The sequence below is a fragment of the Monopterus albus genome, unplaced genomic scaffold (assembly GCF_001952655.1).
Source record: "Monopterus albus unplaced genomic scaffold, M_albus_1.0 scaffold84.1, whole genome shotgun sequence".
Lineage (NCBI taxonomy): Eukaryota > Metazoa > Chordata > Actinopteri > Synbranchiformes > Synbranchidae > Monopterus > Monopterus albus.
The window spans coordinates 362,054-376,890 of NW_018127964.1; the positions used below are offsets into that span (position 1 = coordinate 362,054).

The 14,837-nt window shown below is 40.9% G+C and overlaps 1 protein-coding gene across 2 annotated transcripts in view; it reads right to left on the bottom strand.

The window, feature by feature from the left end:
• Nucleotides 1-14,837, bottom strand: part of itga10 (integrin, alpha 10) — a 24,654-nt gene that overhangs the window by 6,283 nt on the left and 3,534 nt on the right. For both annotated transcript variants that reach the window (XM_020607181.1, XM_020607180.1), the window contains exons 2-9: nt 9,704-9,815; nt 9,480-9,589; nt 9,292-9,380; nt 6,892-7,006; nt 6,659-6,786; nt 5,962-6,110; nt 2,514-2,664; nt 572-737 (exon numbers count right to left, since the gene is read on the bottom strand). In XM_020607181.1, the coding sequence (XP_020462837.1) occupies nt 572-737; nt 2,514-2,664; nt 5,962-6,110; nt 6,659-6,786; nt 6,892-7,006; nt 9,292-9,380; nt 9,480-9,589; nt 9,704-9,815 (1,020 nt within the window). The remainder of the gene's footprint in view (nt 1-571; nt 738-2,513; nt 2,665-5,961; nt 6,111-6,658; nt 6,787-6,891; nt 7,007-9,291; nt 9,381-9,479; nt 9,590-9,703; nt 9,816-14,837) is intronic.

A 14,837-nucleotide genomic window follows, 5' to 3' on the forward strand; every position in this document is an offset into this window, starting at 1 on the left:
CTCTTTCCTTCCTTCTGTCCTTTCCTTTCTGAATTCCCCTAAACCTTTAAGGGCAGCATAACTTTTCATCAACCTGCCTCTCATCTATTGTGACAGTTGTATCTCCCCTACCTTCTTTTCCTTCTCTTGCTTTCTCTGCAGGACTACTGTTGATCAGTTTGAGCAGTTTTTTAAACATCTTTTTTAGATTAATGGACTGATCTTGATTAATCCAGCAGTGTGTTGTTGTACATTCTAAAATGAATACAACAAATGCCAAAACTATCAAATACAACAAAATACACTTTAGATGAGATGTAGCAGTTTGTAAGCAAAATAAAATGAATGTAGATGTAGACCCTACCCACCTCCTTGTTTCCTGAGCTGAGGTACATTAGAGCAGCACTTTAAAATGAATTTGGATTTATCCTTGATGAGCTTAATAATTGTCCAGTTATAAAAGTAATAAATGTATTCTGTAGCTATACACAGTTTAACAACATAATTGTATATAGTGTACAGCTAACAGTAGGTCATATAATGACTTAAACTGTAACACTGCTCCTCTCTTGTGTGTCCTTCCTTCACACACCTTCCAAAGAGAAAATGCGGTCTCCCAGGGCATCTACGATGTCATTGAGTGCAGCTTCATCGGTCACATTGAAAAAGTATTTCTCATCAGGGTCACTGGCAATATACTTGATCTCTTTAATGAACGTCTCAGGGTCCTGCTGCCGGCGGATGTAATGACCCAGAACCTGGAACACAGCGTGGAAGAAAGAGAGAATGAATAAATAAACAGTACAAGCTCAATTACACATTAACGAAATAAGGTGTACTCAGAGTAAAACCTTAAAAGCAATAGAAACAGAGCATAAACAGAAACTTTGGCATGTACCAGAGCAATTACAAAATCCATATTTCAGAGGGACAGGAATGTCATAGAGTGCACAGTTTGACAGAAAAGAAGAGAGGGCCAACACCACTTCCAGAACTCTGAAGTAGCACACAAGTAACCTGGAACTGCAGGATTTAACTGTCTATAATGAAAATAAATACACCCCTGAGTGGAAAAGATAAAGGAGAGATTTGTAAGGTGCACCGGCCTAGCTGAGAGGTGAGGAGATAGCCGATGCAGAGGATATACTGTAGCTGCAGTGGCCTTTGGCTTAACGCCTGATGTGCAAATGAGAAAATTCCATAAGGGAAACCAAACCCAAGAATCTTCCCCTATGACTCCGCCTGCAAAGCAAACTAAGGAAATCCTCTGTTTTCAAAGCATAGGAGATGGAGTGGGGTGCAGTGTGCAACGTGAAGAGAGCCCACACATAAATATGTACACTAGGCTCTTATAGAGGCCGAGAAATTCCTTTCACACTGCCGACAGCTGCTGGCTTTCAAAGCCTGGGAAATGTAACTGTATTTAAATATAAGAATGTGTCCATACGTAATGTACGTGGTTCTACATTAACCACGCTCCCACAAACACACATTTCTAGCAACCTCTGATGTATAAAACACAGTCTGCAGTCACATGCTCTTGTTTTGAAAGCTCTGTCCTCCCTTGTGGGCCATTTTCACTGCACAAACACACGGGTACAGAGAGCAACACCAAAACATGACTACTCTTACCTGTCATCACTTTGACTTTTTGGCTAAACACTAACAAACTGTAAGATCCACCTCATTCTCTTTTGCTTGTTTCTTCTGTTCACTTCAGCCTGTGCATACAATTGTTGCTCTACAAACACCATGAGTTACTGTATCTGGCTGTTTATTTCCTTCTGTCAAGTCAGACAGCATTATGTTGTGACCATATCAGGTAGTTAGAGTAGTTAAGTAGCCCATGGTGATATGACCATAACAACATATTTTAACACAGTTTATTGTCTGGAAAGGTGGATATGAGCTTCACCATCTACATACAGTATATTTCTACAGTGGTGCTCTGCGATTCTTCTTTCATGCTGCCTCATGTTCTCCTCTGATGTGGGTCCAGAGAGGTCTGAGGCTTCCAAAGCTTCTCTTGTGGGACAGGGAGGGGTCTGCAACCGGTCCTGCCACCAGAGTACGTATGTCTGCTACTTCGACACTAAAATACCACCACTCTCTGTGTTTCTGTGTGTTGAGGGGTCAGGAGGAGCTAGAAAGGAATAGTTGCTGATCCAACTAGGCTATTTTGGTAGAGCCAAGGGGTTAATTTGGTCATTTGGTAATGTTATTTCTAGGGGAGCTGGTGGTATTGGGTGGTTCTTGAGGCTGAACAGCATATGGTCAGTGTACCACTTGTACAGTACACACAATATGCAAAGAATGTCAAGGATGCTCTACACACCCCGGTGATAATGTAGGTTAGTTGTTTGGCTGTTTCCCACAATAGTTTAACCAGTCAGGATAGAAAGAACTCCTCAATCAACAGTTTGAGCATCATGAGACATTAAAACCATCACATAAAACCCCCAAATTATAATTCTTTTAGGTTAGCAGCTCCTCAGACCCAAATGATCCACTGACACTTGATGTGATGTACTTACAGCAATGGCATATCTGGTTATGTTTCTGTTGTCACACTCCTCTAGAGCATCTGGTAGCTCCTCCCCATCATGTGACTCTCCGTCTGTCACTACGATCATCACTTTCATGGCGCCCTCCCTCGCTCCACGTTCAACGCTGAATGCCTCTGTGCTACAAAGTAAGAAAATGAGACAAATGTCATTCTGTCCCTAATCATGAATCCTGGTCACCTGAATCTGATGTTAGACAGAGAGTGCAAGGAAAACACTCAAAATAGAAATAAAGTAAAGGAGTGAGAGGGCTGGAGGGAGAGGGAGGACCCCTGGGAGTATCCAGTTGCTTGGTTTCCTAAACCTCCTCAATAAGATAATATACAATTTCAAGAGAAAAACAAAAACCTAGTAAAACTCTAAGACATTCAAGTCTGATATAAACGGCTCAACTGACAACTGGAGTTTCCTGCAACTATTTTAGTCATACTTGACACATACATTAGCTGCCAGTTGACTCAAACTGGTCATTGCATGCAGCATGCGTCACTGTACACAGCGACCGCATCTGTGCATTGCCATCCGGCTGTGCCATGACACAGAGAGGAAGCCTAAATGACAAACACATGAGCATACCCAAGCCGCACCCTGTTTGTCTGCAAGAAACCTGTTGTCAGTGGGACCTGCTTCAAGTGCTGAATAAGGTTGGTAAGCCTCAGACCAGCGCACACACAGTAAACTAGGGAGAGTAGTCACTTCAAGTGAACTCAGTCATTTTCAGGCCTAACTTCAGCCTCTGCCTAAATATAACACTGGTCAGCCACAAGAAACTCAATGTTAAAAACAACCATTTCCCCTATGCAGTCTGCAAATTACATAGGGTGCAGAGAAGGCGAGGAGAAAATAGAAGAGAGAGTTAGAAGTAAAAGAATGGAGTGGAACAAATGGAAAGAATGAGGGGATAGCTAGAGAAAAGGGAGAGCAACGTAAAAAACAAATAAACTTAACTGAAGATGAAAAAACAGGACACCTAAAAGTGCAAATCCTGTGGTAATGCAATGGATACTAAGACTGTGAAATATACAATGAAATCAAACTGGTAGGAGAAAGAAAAAAGCTTAAGAAAGGAGGGTGGTAGAGGAGAGAAGGAGAAATGACAACAACACAGACACAATCAGGTAAGAAAGGACAGAAGAAAGAAAAGCACAGAGAAATTAAGATGAATGAAACAAGGAGATGAGAGAAGGGGAGATGACAGAAAGTGTGTGGAGCTAATTGGGAGGCCTGGTTTTATTTACAACCCATTTTATGGAGTCACAGTAGTGTGGCAATGATACGGCACAGTGGTCTGTCTGTACTTTTGTGTGTCTGTGGGTGAGTCTCAGACGGGTGAAGTGAAATAAAAATCAGTTGCTAATCCAGTTGTAAAAGGCTGTGTGACGTTCATGCATCAGCCTGTCATCTACGCTGCACAATCTAAAGTCTATTACTGTTATTTACATGGCATCATTACACTTATGAGCAGTCGTCTCCCAACCGGAGGGTTGGAGGTTTGAATCTTGGTGCCTGCAGTCCACACGTCAAAGTGTCCTTGGGCAAGACACCCCCAAGTTGCCCCCGATGGTTAGAGCCATTGGTGTGAGTTGGCGCCGCAGATGGCTGCCTCGGTTCTGTACTGGAAACAAATTCCTTGTGTGTAACATACTTGGCCAAATAAAGGTGATTATCCTTACTGTCCCTACTGCACAGGAAGATGAGGGTCAGAAATATTTGTATTATCTTTGAAACCTGTGTGTACAATGTACATTGCCTAGACAAGTGATTATGGTGTTCAAGATGTGACCTCAGAGCTGCTTTTAAATTGTTGTGGCTTCAAATCAAGTATTAAGACCTTGAAGGAAGGTCAGTTGTAATCTTTTACTTAACTGAGGGACAATGCAGCATCCTGTGATGGTGAACTCCTCTTTTTTGGAGTGCCAGACATTTTAATTATATTACATTACATCCCCTTTTCTTTTAAAGAGCTTTCTAAGCATAACCCTAATTAGTTTGGACAATATGTGTATTCACTTTTTTGTCAAGAGTTAGATGAAAGAATGATGCCACTTAAAAATGACCGCATACTGAAAGCTTACATGATTTTTAAAAAATTGCAGAAGTCCCGATCTACTGGTCATCTTCAAGGGAAATGAAATATGTTACTAGTGTCAAGCAAACACTTATGTGCTCGCATCTCACACCTGAGAACAATCTATAATTTGTGACATCATCAGTGAATTCACACAGGTGTTCTTAAATGAACAGCATGGTCAACCTTAGGACAACCTCCACAGCACATTCAAATCACATATAGAGACAATCAAAAATATAACAAAAACCCCCCCACTATAAGTTATGTACAATAAAATATTCAAATATATCTATATATGATTGATGTCTATATGGTAAATACAAAGCTACAACCAGCAGACATTAGCTTAGCTTACCATAAAAATAGGGCAACATATACTGTAGGCTTCATCTAGCAATATCACAATCTGTTTACCAGCACCTTGAAATCTCACTCATTAACATGTTATGTCTCGTTTGCTTAATTTGGGTGACACCATCTCAAGTCAGCTGTGTATGTGTGTACTAATCATCTTGGCAAGAACACGAAAATCGAATGCCTCCGTGACAGTGAGAGAGCTAAGTAATTGCTAAGTAACTGCCTTTGTAGTATAGAAATTAAAATGATATGTATGTGAATTTGAAGTGCATGGTGAAGAGTCCCAGATATGTGTGTAACAATTCATCTGTGCATGTGTGTACTGTACATGTCTGTGGGTGTATTTTTACAGCTGTAGGAGCCAGGCTGGGTTAGGACTGCCACACCTGCAGCCATGCTGAGTCAGCAGCTAGCTAGTCTTACTCAGCTACTCTCACTTCTTTTCTACTCCATCACTTTCCTGCCCTGTGCCAGTGCCACTGTGGGTAGAAATGTTTGTCTAAATTAGTAACTGTAATTAGTTACTTTTCACCACTGGTTATAGATGATCTACTCTGCTGAAACTGTAAAACCAAAACAATGGGCTAAAAGATGTTAAAATACGATATAGCTGAGAATGTATCATTCTTATGTGTTGGTCTGTTACTACAAGCCACTCTATTCAGATTACACATAGTCATATGATCTATTGTTAAAATAAAAATTATTGATTAGCATGGCCATGTCATACAGTTTAATCTAATCCTTCTGATCGCTGGATGAGCCCTGACTCAAAGGCAGCCTGAAGGGATTATACTGGAGCATATCATTAGAGAGGAGAATAGACCAGAAGAAAATAGACCTGATTGTCATTATAAGTATAAATTATACTGTGATATATTTAGAGAAGACCACTAAGAATGTTACATCAAAATCCAAACAGTCAGACAGTTTCCAATTATATAGTTAAGTCAAGTATGAGCCAGTAGGTGTGAAGTAGGACAAGCCTACCAGGCCATGTGGACAGCGTATGCAGTGCGTGTCTCTCGTCCCTCCTGTCGGCTGATGTTCTTGGCAGCCTCCACTACTTCTTGTGTGGTCCGGTAGTCCTTCAGAGACCACTCGTGGACGGCTACCTCGCCATACTGCAGTATACCAACCTGAATGTGCACGCAGACACACAAGCACTTCAACAATGCCACATGTTCGTAACTGTGATAGCTCATAGTCGTGGACAGAAGCATCTGAGACTTGTGTTTCTGTGGTGAACTATCTCTTTAAGTACAAGTCCTGTTCGTAGAGCAAACAGTGCATTTGGGGAATTTTTGAATTCATTCAAAAACCAGAGGCATTTCCTCTTCACCTTACATTGCCTACTACCCCTAACCTCCTCTCACTCCCCTTGTTGTTTAGCTCAGAATAATGTCACCATATCCCCTCTGCCAACTTCCATTCCTCCCCAACCTCAAGCTAGTTTGGATCATGTCCCTTTACATTACTACTGCAGTTCATTCTGAATATATTTGCCAAACTGGCTCTTTCATGTTTTCACTCATGATACTGGTTTCTCTTACTGTTCTGGGTAAAGGCTAGGGGGTTCCAGAGATGTAAGTGGGAGACAAAACTTAAATTTAAACCCACAAATTTCCATTACCACTGTAAATAATATTTACAGGCAGTGCGAATACACAGGAACTCACAGTTTTACCTGCATCTGGTCGGAGCTAATATGGAACTTGCTGAGGATGTTGCTGAGAAAGTTCTGGACCTCGTACCAGGGGTAGATACTGTTGGAACCATCCAGCACAATCACAATGTCCATGTATGTGGAGCACCCTGCCACATGTGGGAGTTTAAAAATATTTGGTTGGCTAAAGTAGACCTGTGCAGCATGTTTTCCTGCCTCAGTGCGTGTGTGTGTTTGTGCATTTATGTGCTTACTTTGTGCTGTTGGAGCAATGACTTCTCTTGGTTCTAGGTCATCGCTAACAGAGGCACAGATGCCAGTGCTGAACATAGATGTACCACACTCCTGAGACCACAGAGGGGCACATGCCTGTCAAACACAAGCACACACACAACAGCATCTGCTTTACAGGTGAAGTAATCTCGGGAATATTTACAGTCAGTTTGAGCAGTTTATATTTTTTAGTATTTGTGTTCTAGTCACAAGATGAGTAGATGATTTTTATGGTTATTATCAAAGGGTTTGGACACACAGACAAAAGTGGCTGGGTGACCGACATATAAACACAGTAAAAATGACTAAATAAGGACAGATGGGGAACAAAAAGAAAAAGGAATAAGTTATGGAAAAACTACAACAGTGTGGTTTGAGGGACAAAAATGAGGGCAAGTCAGAGAGAGAGAGTATTGTTGACATTTTGGCAGTCACTGTTGTTATGAGTGGTTTAACAGAGCTAGAACACCAGACCAATATAGCAATTTAAATCTGATTGTGCTAAATGTAGGGGGCCCAGTGTGGGATGGGGGGCATCACATAAAAATATTTCTATCTTCAAAGCATGCAGTTTATTGGCTTTCATACCAACAGGGAGGAATAAGGGGGAGAGTGCGGTGAGAGGAGATAAAAGGAAACTCATGCATACAACCAACAGGCATAAGAGGGAAAATGAAAGTGGGGTGAAATGTGAGTAGAATGAGAGAAAGAGAAACATCCCAGTTTTGCTTGCCCTGTCATTATGGATGGGTTTCTCCTCAGGCACACGGACAAACAGAGGAGAAGGGATGGAGAGAGGCAGGAGAAAAGGGAAGGCGGGAGAAGATAGAGAAAAGCAAGAGAGGTGCTATGGCTTTTGGCAGGTCTATCATTAACAAAGGGCTGGCGACGCATTCCTATCCTGTTATAGACCTGACCACTGGGGTTAAGATAAACACATGCACATGCACATTAGAGTAGGCTACGCTGGCTAGCATGTCGTGAAGTGTACACGGCTCCATGCCCGAAGCAGCGGTGAAATCCTGGCAGACAACAAAACATGCAATCACACTTGCTTAATGCACACAAAAAGACACAGGAACAGCCTGCACTTAACTTTCCCTGAATAAATAAAGGTGATGATGATGATAACAAAATGTTCACGTCTCACAAAATTATCTCCTACATTGCTAGAACAACAGAACGTAAACTTGTGCATTTAATTATTAGTCTAATAGATTAAAAGTATAACCTTAGTTCATTACCTCACTTGGAATAGATTATTTTGTAATACAGCCAATAGACTGAAGCTGGGTGGAGGTGGCTGATAAATGCTATATAAGCTAGAGCTGAAACAAATAATGGAATAACTCAGTAGTTGATGAATCAAAAATTAATCTGCAGTAATTTTGATAATCAATCATTTAAGCAGGTATGGCAGCAAAAGAGTGACCAGAGCTCATAAAGGCTCAGAGAAGATCACTGGATATACTGCATGTTGAGCTGAAATGAGAAAGCCATGTGTGTAGCACTGGACTCGAGCTCGCCTCCTGAACCAGCTCACAGGCTTTGCGTCATTTATGTAAACAATTACTACACTTCAACCTCTATCAGTGGTTTGGTAATGAAGAGTACTGCCTCCTCTGCAATACCACCACTGCTGTCCTCCAACACATCCTGTCAGGATGAAATGACCGCACAGGCCCAGGTGTGCTACTGATGGTGGCATGAGCAGATCCTGTGGAATCTGGCTGAAATATGGGAAACCTGCTAGCAGATTGAGAACAACCACCATCCCACAGCTGATGAACACTTTATCCAGTTCATCAGGCCTGGAAAGAGCATCATGGACACCAGGGTACAAGGCTCACCCAGACTTCTTCTCCAAGCAAAGGGATGGAACATGAGGGTTGACCTCAGCTGACAGCTGCAGTTCTCCCCAGAGATCACCACCACATCACGCCAACTAGACATTGAGCTCACCATCTGCTGGGAGTTGGGAGCTGCATGCAGGTGGCAGGCTAGACAATGGGTGGGGTGTTGGGAGGTGTATCTGGGCCAACACATCAGAGGTAGCAACCTACTGAGGCTTAAACCAGTCTCATAATAGGCAAGTATAATATGCATATATATTTTAAACCATTAATAAATAAAGATGTGGATTCTGCAAATGATTACTTGGTCTTTGTGTTAGACTTTGTAAACGTGTGTATCCAGGAAGTGTGGGTTCAGCAAGCCACACATGGTCACATCAAAAGTCAAATAAAAACACACCTACGGAGCTGATTCATTCAAAGACATGCAACCTGCTCTCACCACATCCCTTCTGGTTCCCACACATGACCCCAGTGCCCACGTAGCAAAACTTAATAGCTCTGTTTCCCAGTGTTGAGACCACATACCAGAAAACCATCAGGTGAGTCTGGGGTAAGGGTCATTCCTAGGTGAGAATTCCTCAGGTTTTTAGAAATGTTGTGGAAAGCAGTCTCACCTGAGATAGATACAGTAGAGAGACCTGTTTAGCATGAGTGTAACATGTTTAAGGTGAAGTTTTTCAGGGAATTTTGTTCAAGTCGTTTGTTTCTCTCACCTAGATTCACTTTGCTGCAGTTTGAGTTCTTCTCCCTTCCAACAATGCATTTGTAGACGTCTCCTTTCCTGTTGTTGGGGGGCCCGTCCCAGGGAGCCCCGACCAACATTCTTTAACAAGGTGACAGAGTTAACATCAAAACATCAGCGTACGTCCTCTTGGGTATGAGTTAAATTTGATTACTTGTTTCATCCTCTCTCTGTTTCACTCTCTCACACACTTACAATTTTTCTCCGTCTGCTTCATGCTGTAAAACAGAAAAGCCAAACAGAGCGTCCTCTGGACCGGTGAAGATACGTGGATGCTTTACATCTATGTTAAAACACTGACACAACTCTGGAAAACATGACAAAATATATTATTACACAGATAGCAAAGCAACCAAAAACGAAACACTTTTAAAATTGGCATTTGCTTGGTCTGCTAATCCCCACTGAGTGGTGCGAGGGTCAGTTGTTACAAACTCACACTGCTCAGCCAAAGTTTGTTCAAACTCACATAACTTTATTTTACATTCTAATGAAGCTTCCAAACACATCAACTATGTTACACTGAATTTTGAGGAAAAGTATAACATTTCCTTTTGTGCAGCCATAAAAACTTGGGTCTGAACATGTCATTCAGTGCAAATATTATTTAACTTACATGAAAAGTTGGAACAAGCTGATAGAGAATATAGATTTGGTACTGTGAGACAGTGGGAAATAGGATTATTTATCTAACCTTAAAGCAATTTAAGGGGAAATGAAAGGTTAAAGTGGATGTAAAAGAAATTTGCTTAGTCAAGTCCGTTTTTAAATTGAATAGCCCAGTATCACAAATGACAAATTTGCCTCAAGGGGCCTTTTTCTCTTGCCAAGAGTTAGATGAGAATACTGAATCCTCAACTAGGAGGCAAATAAGTATTTCCCATAATGCCTAACTATTACCTCAAATCATTAAAAATATGAATTGACCTAAACAAATTTTGTTAGCCATTGAAAAAAGTGGAAAACATACTAAATACAAATGAAGCTGGAAACTGTGTGTACACAACTGTGCAGAGTGAAATGATCATTTTCCCTCTTGGCCTTGGGGAGGGAGTTGGCAGAGAGACAAGGCAGGGGTTTGAAAATATGGATAAACAGAGTGACCAAAGGCAACCTCTGAGGAAAAAGGGAGTTCAGTTTGAGGGGAAAAGAGGAAGAGGAGAGGGGAAAGAAGAGGCAAGGCAGGGAAGGGTGTGGGTTAGAAAAACTATAGACTATAGATAGTCCCCTGTTGTGACACACAAGCCTGCCCTTCATACGTACAGAGAGAGAGCTGACGGAGAGAAGACATAGAGCAGCAAGATGGTTGTCAGACCGTTCACCGAGTTGTGAACATTGAGGTGTAAACTGAAGCATGAAAACACATTAAAATGGCAACATTAAAGACACCAAGCCTATATATTTACAGTCTGCAGGAACAAACTAAATAACAGCACCAGGAAAATGATGTCAAGGTTAATTAACATACAGGTAAATGAATGTTTCCTGCCATTAAACCAAAGGATCCAATTGCTAACTGATGACCTTTTTGTAGAATTCATTATTAAGGATAAATTTGGGGCTAGCTAGTTTTTAGTTATGGAAATTCCCCCTTCATTCCCCAACATGTTTTGTTATCTTGCCAACAGGGTTTATGAAGTTGTTTCTGGTTTCTTTTAACAAAACCAATCAATTTGTCATGTGATTTAATAAAGATAAATAATTCACCATACTATTTTTCATAATAGTACAGTTTCCTTTTACTGTATAAAGAGCATCTACAAGAAAAAGATAAGAAAGATAAGATACACAACATGATTGTACAGTGACATTCACTGAAGTCACTGCACTTGCTGATTGGCATCAGTTGGTTCACTCATGTATCACAATCATTTTGTGTCTGCATATGTGTTTATTAACACTATTGCCTGCTGCCAGGTCAAGCTGCAAATAGTCAACTCCTTGACACAAGTGTCTGTGACTGATCAAGATGTGGTTAATGTTGATCAACTAATATTGAAACTCACAAGGATCTACAACACATGCATTCTCAAAAGTAGTAAATGATTATGCAATTGCCATGGATGAGTTAAAAGTTTTAAAACTACTGCGTGCAGTTCAGAGAAAGGTAGAGCAGGACTACTGGTTCCCACTTGAATAAAAACAAAGAAATTAAGTTAACAGTTAACTTGAAATTTCAAAGAGAGTTTTAACATTTCACATTTCCTGTTTAACTAGATGTTTGCTAATATTGTCAGTAGCTCACATTTCTTAGCTATGCAATCCTACTTGAATTACAAAGCACTATCTTGTAGTATATTTAATTCAGCCTCAGAAACAGTATGCAGCTCTTGACAGTTGGTATTTACAGTAACATGTCCCACTTCTATATCTACAGCATGTTATCTGATGCCCTGAATACCAGGGTGTGTTGAATGTTTTTGTTAAAAGGGCTTTCTAAATAAATGTGGCTCAACATGTAGTTTAGCAGCGTCCGGTGGCATGTACAGTAACTCTTACACTGTACATAACTCAGTGATAAATTGGTCCAGGATTGGGGAACAAGACCAGAACACTGCAGCTGTGATTATGCACCAGCTACTCAAACATTCATGTTCTTCCCCACAAATACACACTGACACACACAGGCAGCTACCTCGGCCAGGCCAATAAGAGGGGGATTCCACTTGGTTTTGGGAAAGAAACTAGATATGTTCACTGTTTCTCTTCCATCTCTGCTCCTGCCTTTCTCACATTTTTCTTCAACCTATTCTTTCACTTAGCTCCTTCTTCCAGATGTTTCTTCCTGTCATTTCATTGTACTTATGTTTCTGCTTCTTCTTACCCAGATTTACTCATGGACATGTGATTATTTTATAAATGATGCTAGCAGCATGGCAATGTTGGTCTAGTGCTTGATCCATTACGTGGTCTAGACTGAAATATCTCATCTTAAATGGCTGTACTGACATAACAGTCATTCAGGTTTGTTCCCCAGCTGATGAAGCTGACTTTTTGTCTAGCGCCAGAGGTTCACACTGGTGGTTTTGAGTTCAATGTCCTGACAATTACAGGATGGGTTGGCATGAAGTTTAGCATCATGTTCTCCGCAGGGTAAGTTGTAATAAGTTTGGTGATCCTATGACTTTTCATCTAATGCTATTATCAGGTCAAAAGTTAAATACGTCCAGTCCTTTCATTTATGAATAAGTACCTGAAAAAGTAACAACATTCCCATCAGTCTCAGATGTGCTTTATATGTAGTAGTAATTAGCCAATTTTAACATGCTAACGCGCTAAACTTAGATGGTGACCATGGTAAATACTACACCTGCTTAACATCAGCATGTTAGCATTGTCCTTGTGAGCATGTTAGCATGCCAGTATTAGTATCAAGTGCAAAACATCTCTGTGCCTAAGTACATTCTCACAGAGCTGCTAGCATGGCTGGAGATTCTTAGTCTGGTTTCTATTGATCTTGCAGATCTGTATGAGCTTCCAAGATTTCAATGTACAAACCTCCTGTGACTTTGAGATTCAGCCATCTATTGGATTCTCACAGATGTTTAATACACTTCAGCAATGGGAATATGCGTAGGCAAGGATAGAGCAATTCCTTAACACTAACTCTTCAGTTTGTACTGGCAGAATGAATAAATGTCCTTCTATTCTAATTTGTTGCAAGAAGTTATTCTCTCCCATTCTCTACCACACCTCTTATACACAGTGTAATAAAACTGTTCTGTCTTTTCTTGTGGCAACATCACCCACCCTCTCAAAGCTCTAATTACTTTCCATAACAAACCAGGCCTTTGATAACAACTGCTGCTACTGACGTTCTCCTTTATCCTATGATTTCACTCAGTCTCTCACATTGCTCTGTTTTATACCCCCAGTGCTATAGCAAACACACACACACACAAGGCCCTCTTTCTCATCTCCACCCCTCTGACTACTACAAAACTGTACCATCACTCCTTGTCTTCCCTGTCCTGTCTTCTCTCTTCTGGTCCATTTTCATCAGAGTTTATATATGACACTCTACCACAGGCTGTCTGACCACCCATCACCATAACAACTGGCAGCAAACATTTATCAAGCCACCATGAGTTCAGATTTTCTCAACCACACATTCAGCTCTGGGCGCTATAGTGCTACCTGATGTGTATGGTTGTGAGTGTGTAATATATGCATACGTGCACACAAAAAACTGAACTTGACACTACAGTTTTGGATACTATAGGAACATGTGAGTATTTCCAGCAGTATGCAGTGATACTGAGGAATTTTGTCTTGCTCTGAGTGGACTAAACTAAGTTTCCCCTCCTCATCTCTCTTTAATTGAAATCGTACACTCTTAGCACCTCTGTGAAATATCCTATAGGAGCTATTTCTGTTCAGTTGTCTCTTTCTATCATCTTTATTTAACTGACCTATAATATTTCCCATGCATCCCCCTCTTTCACCTCTTCTCACTTTTTCACAGACTTTCTCTCCATTATCTCTATCGTGTTCTGTTCTCATCTCTGTCACCCTCTCGTGGGGAATGGGGGTGGATTAAGTGAATGAGGGGAAGCTGGAATGAAAAGTCAGCAAATGATGGGAGAGTAAAAAAAACCCACAAGAACCTAGATGGGGAAATATTAGCAAGAAGTTATGAATGGCCCGGGAAAACAAAGTCAAACAAATGCACATATGCACAAACACCTGTGTTTTTCATCTCAGTAAAGCATAACAGAGTGTAACCAACATGGGATGCCTGCTCCCTTCATCAGGGGAGCACTGCTGAAACCATTAACATTACACACTGTACTCTCTCACCTACATGCTCCTGTGTGACGCATGTTCCAGCTATAACACACACACACAGGCAAGAACAGTTAGACTAAAATCACACAGGCTAAAGTACTAATTAAAACACAGATTACACAAAAAAGTGGAAAAACCATTCTGTACATGCTTGGTTTAAACTGATCATGGAGGGTAATATGTCAAACCTAACCACAACATTTGGCTGCTGGCATGCATGTATAAGTATGTGGTGTGAATAGCCTACATACTTTATGCATTCCTCATTCACTCCTCAGCTCCTGAATAAGAAGTATGAAAATGGCAGCAAGGATAATCACACTTGTCTAAATGTGAACATCTCAATCTTTGGATTAACTCCAGAGTTTGTGTGTGTGATTTAGAGCAGTTACAAACTTAACAACAACATAATATCTGCCTTCTGGTCTCATTTTGCTTCATGGCTTCATGCTACTGCTTAATGCAGCAGTTAGTCCACTGCTTATCAGCTACATAAACACTGAGTGTTGGTAGACAACAATGGTCTTTTTCTTCAGTTTCT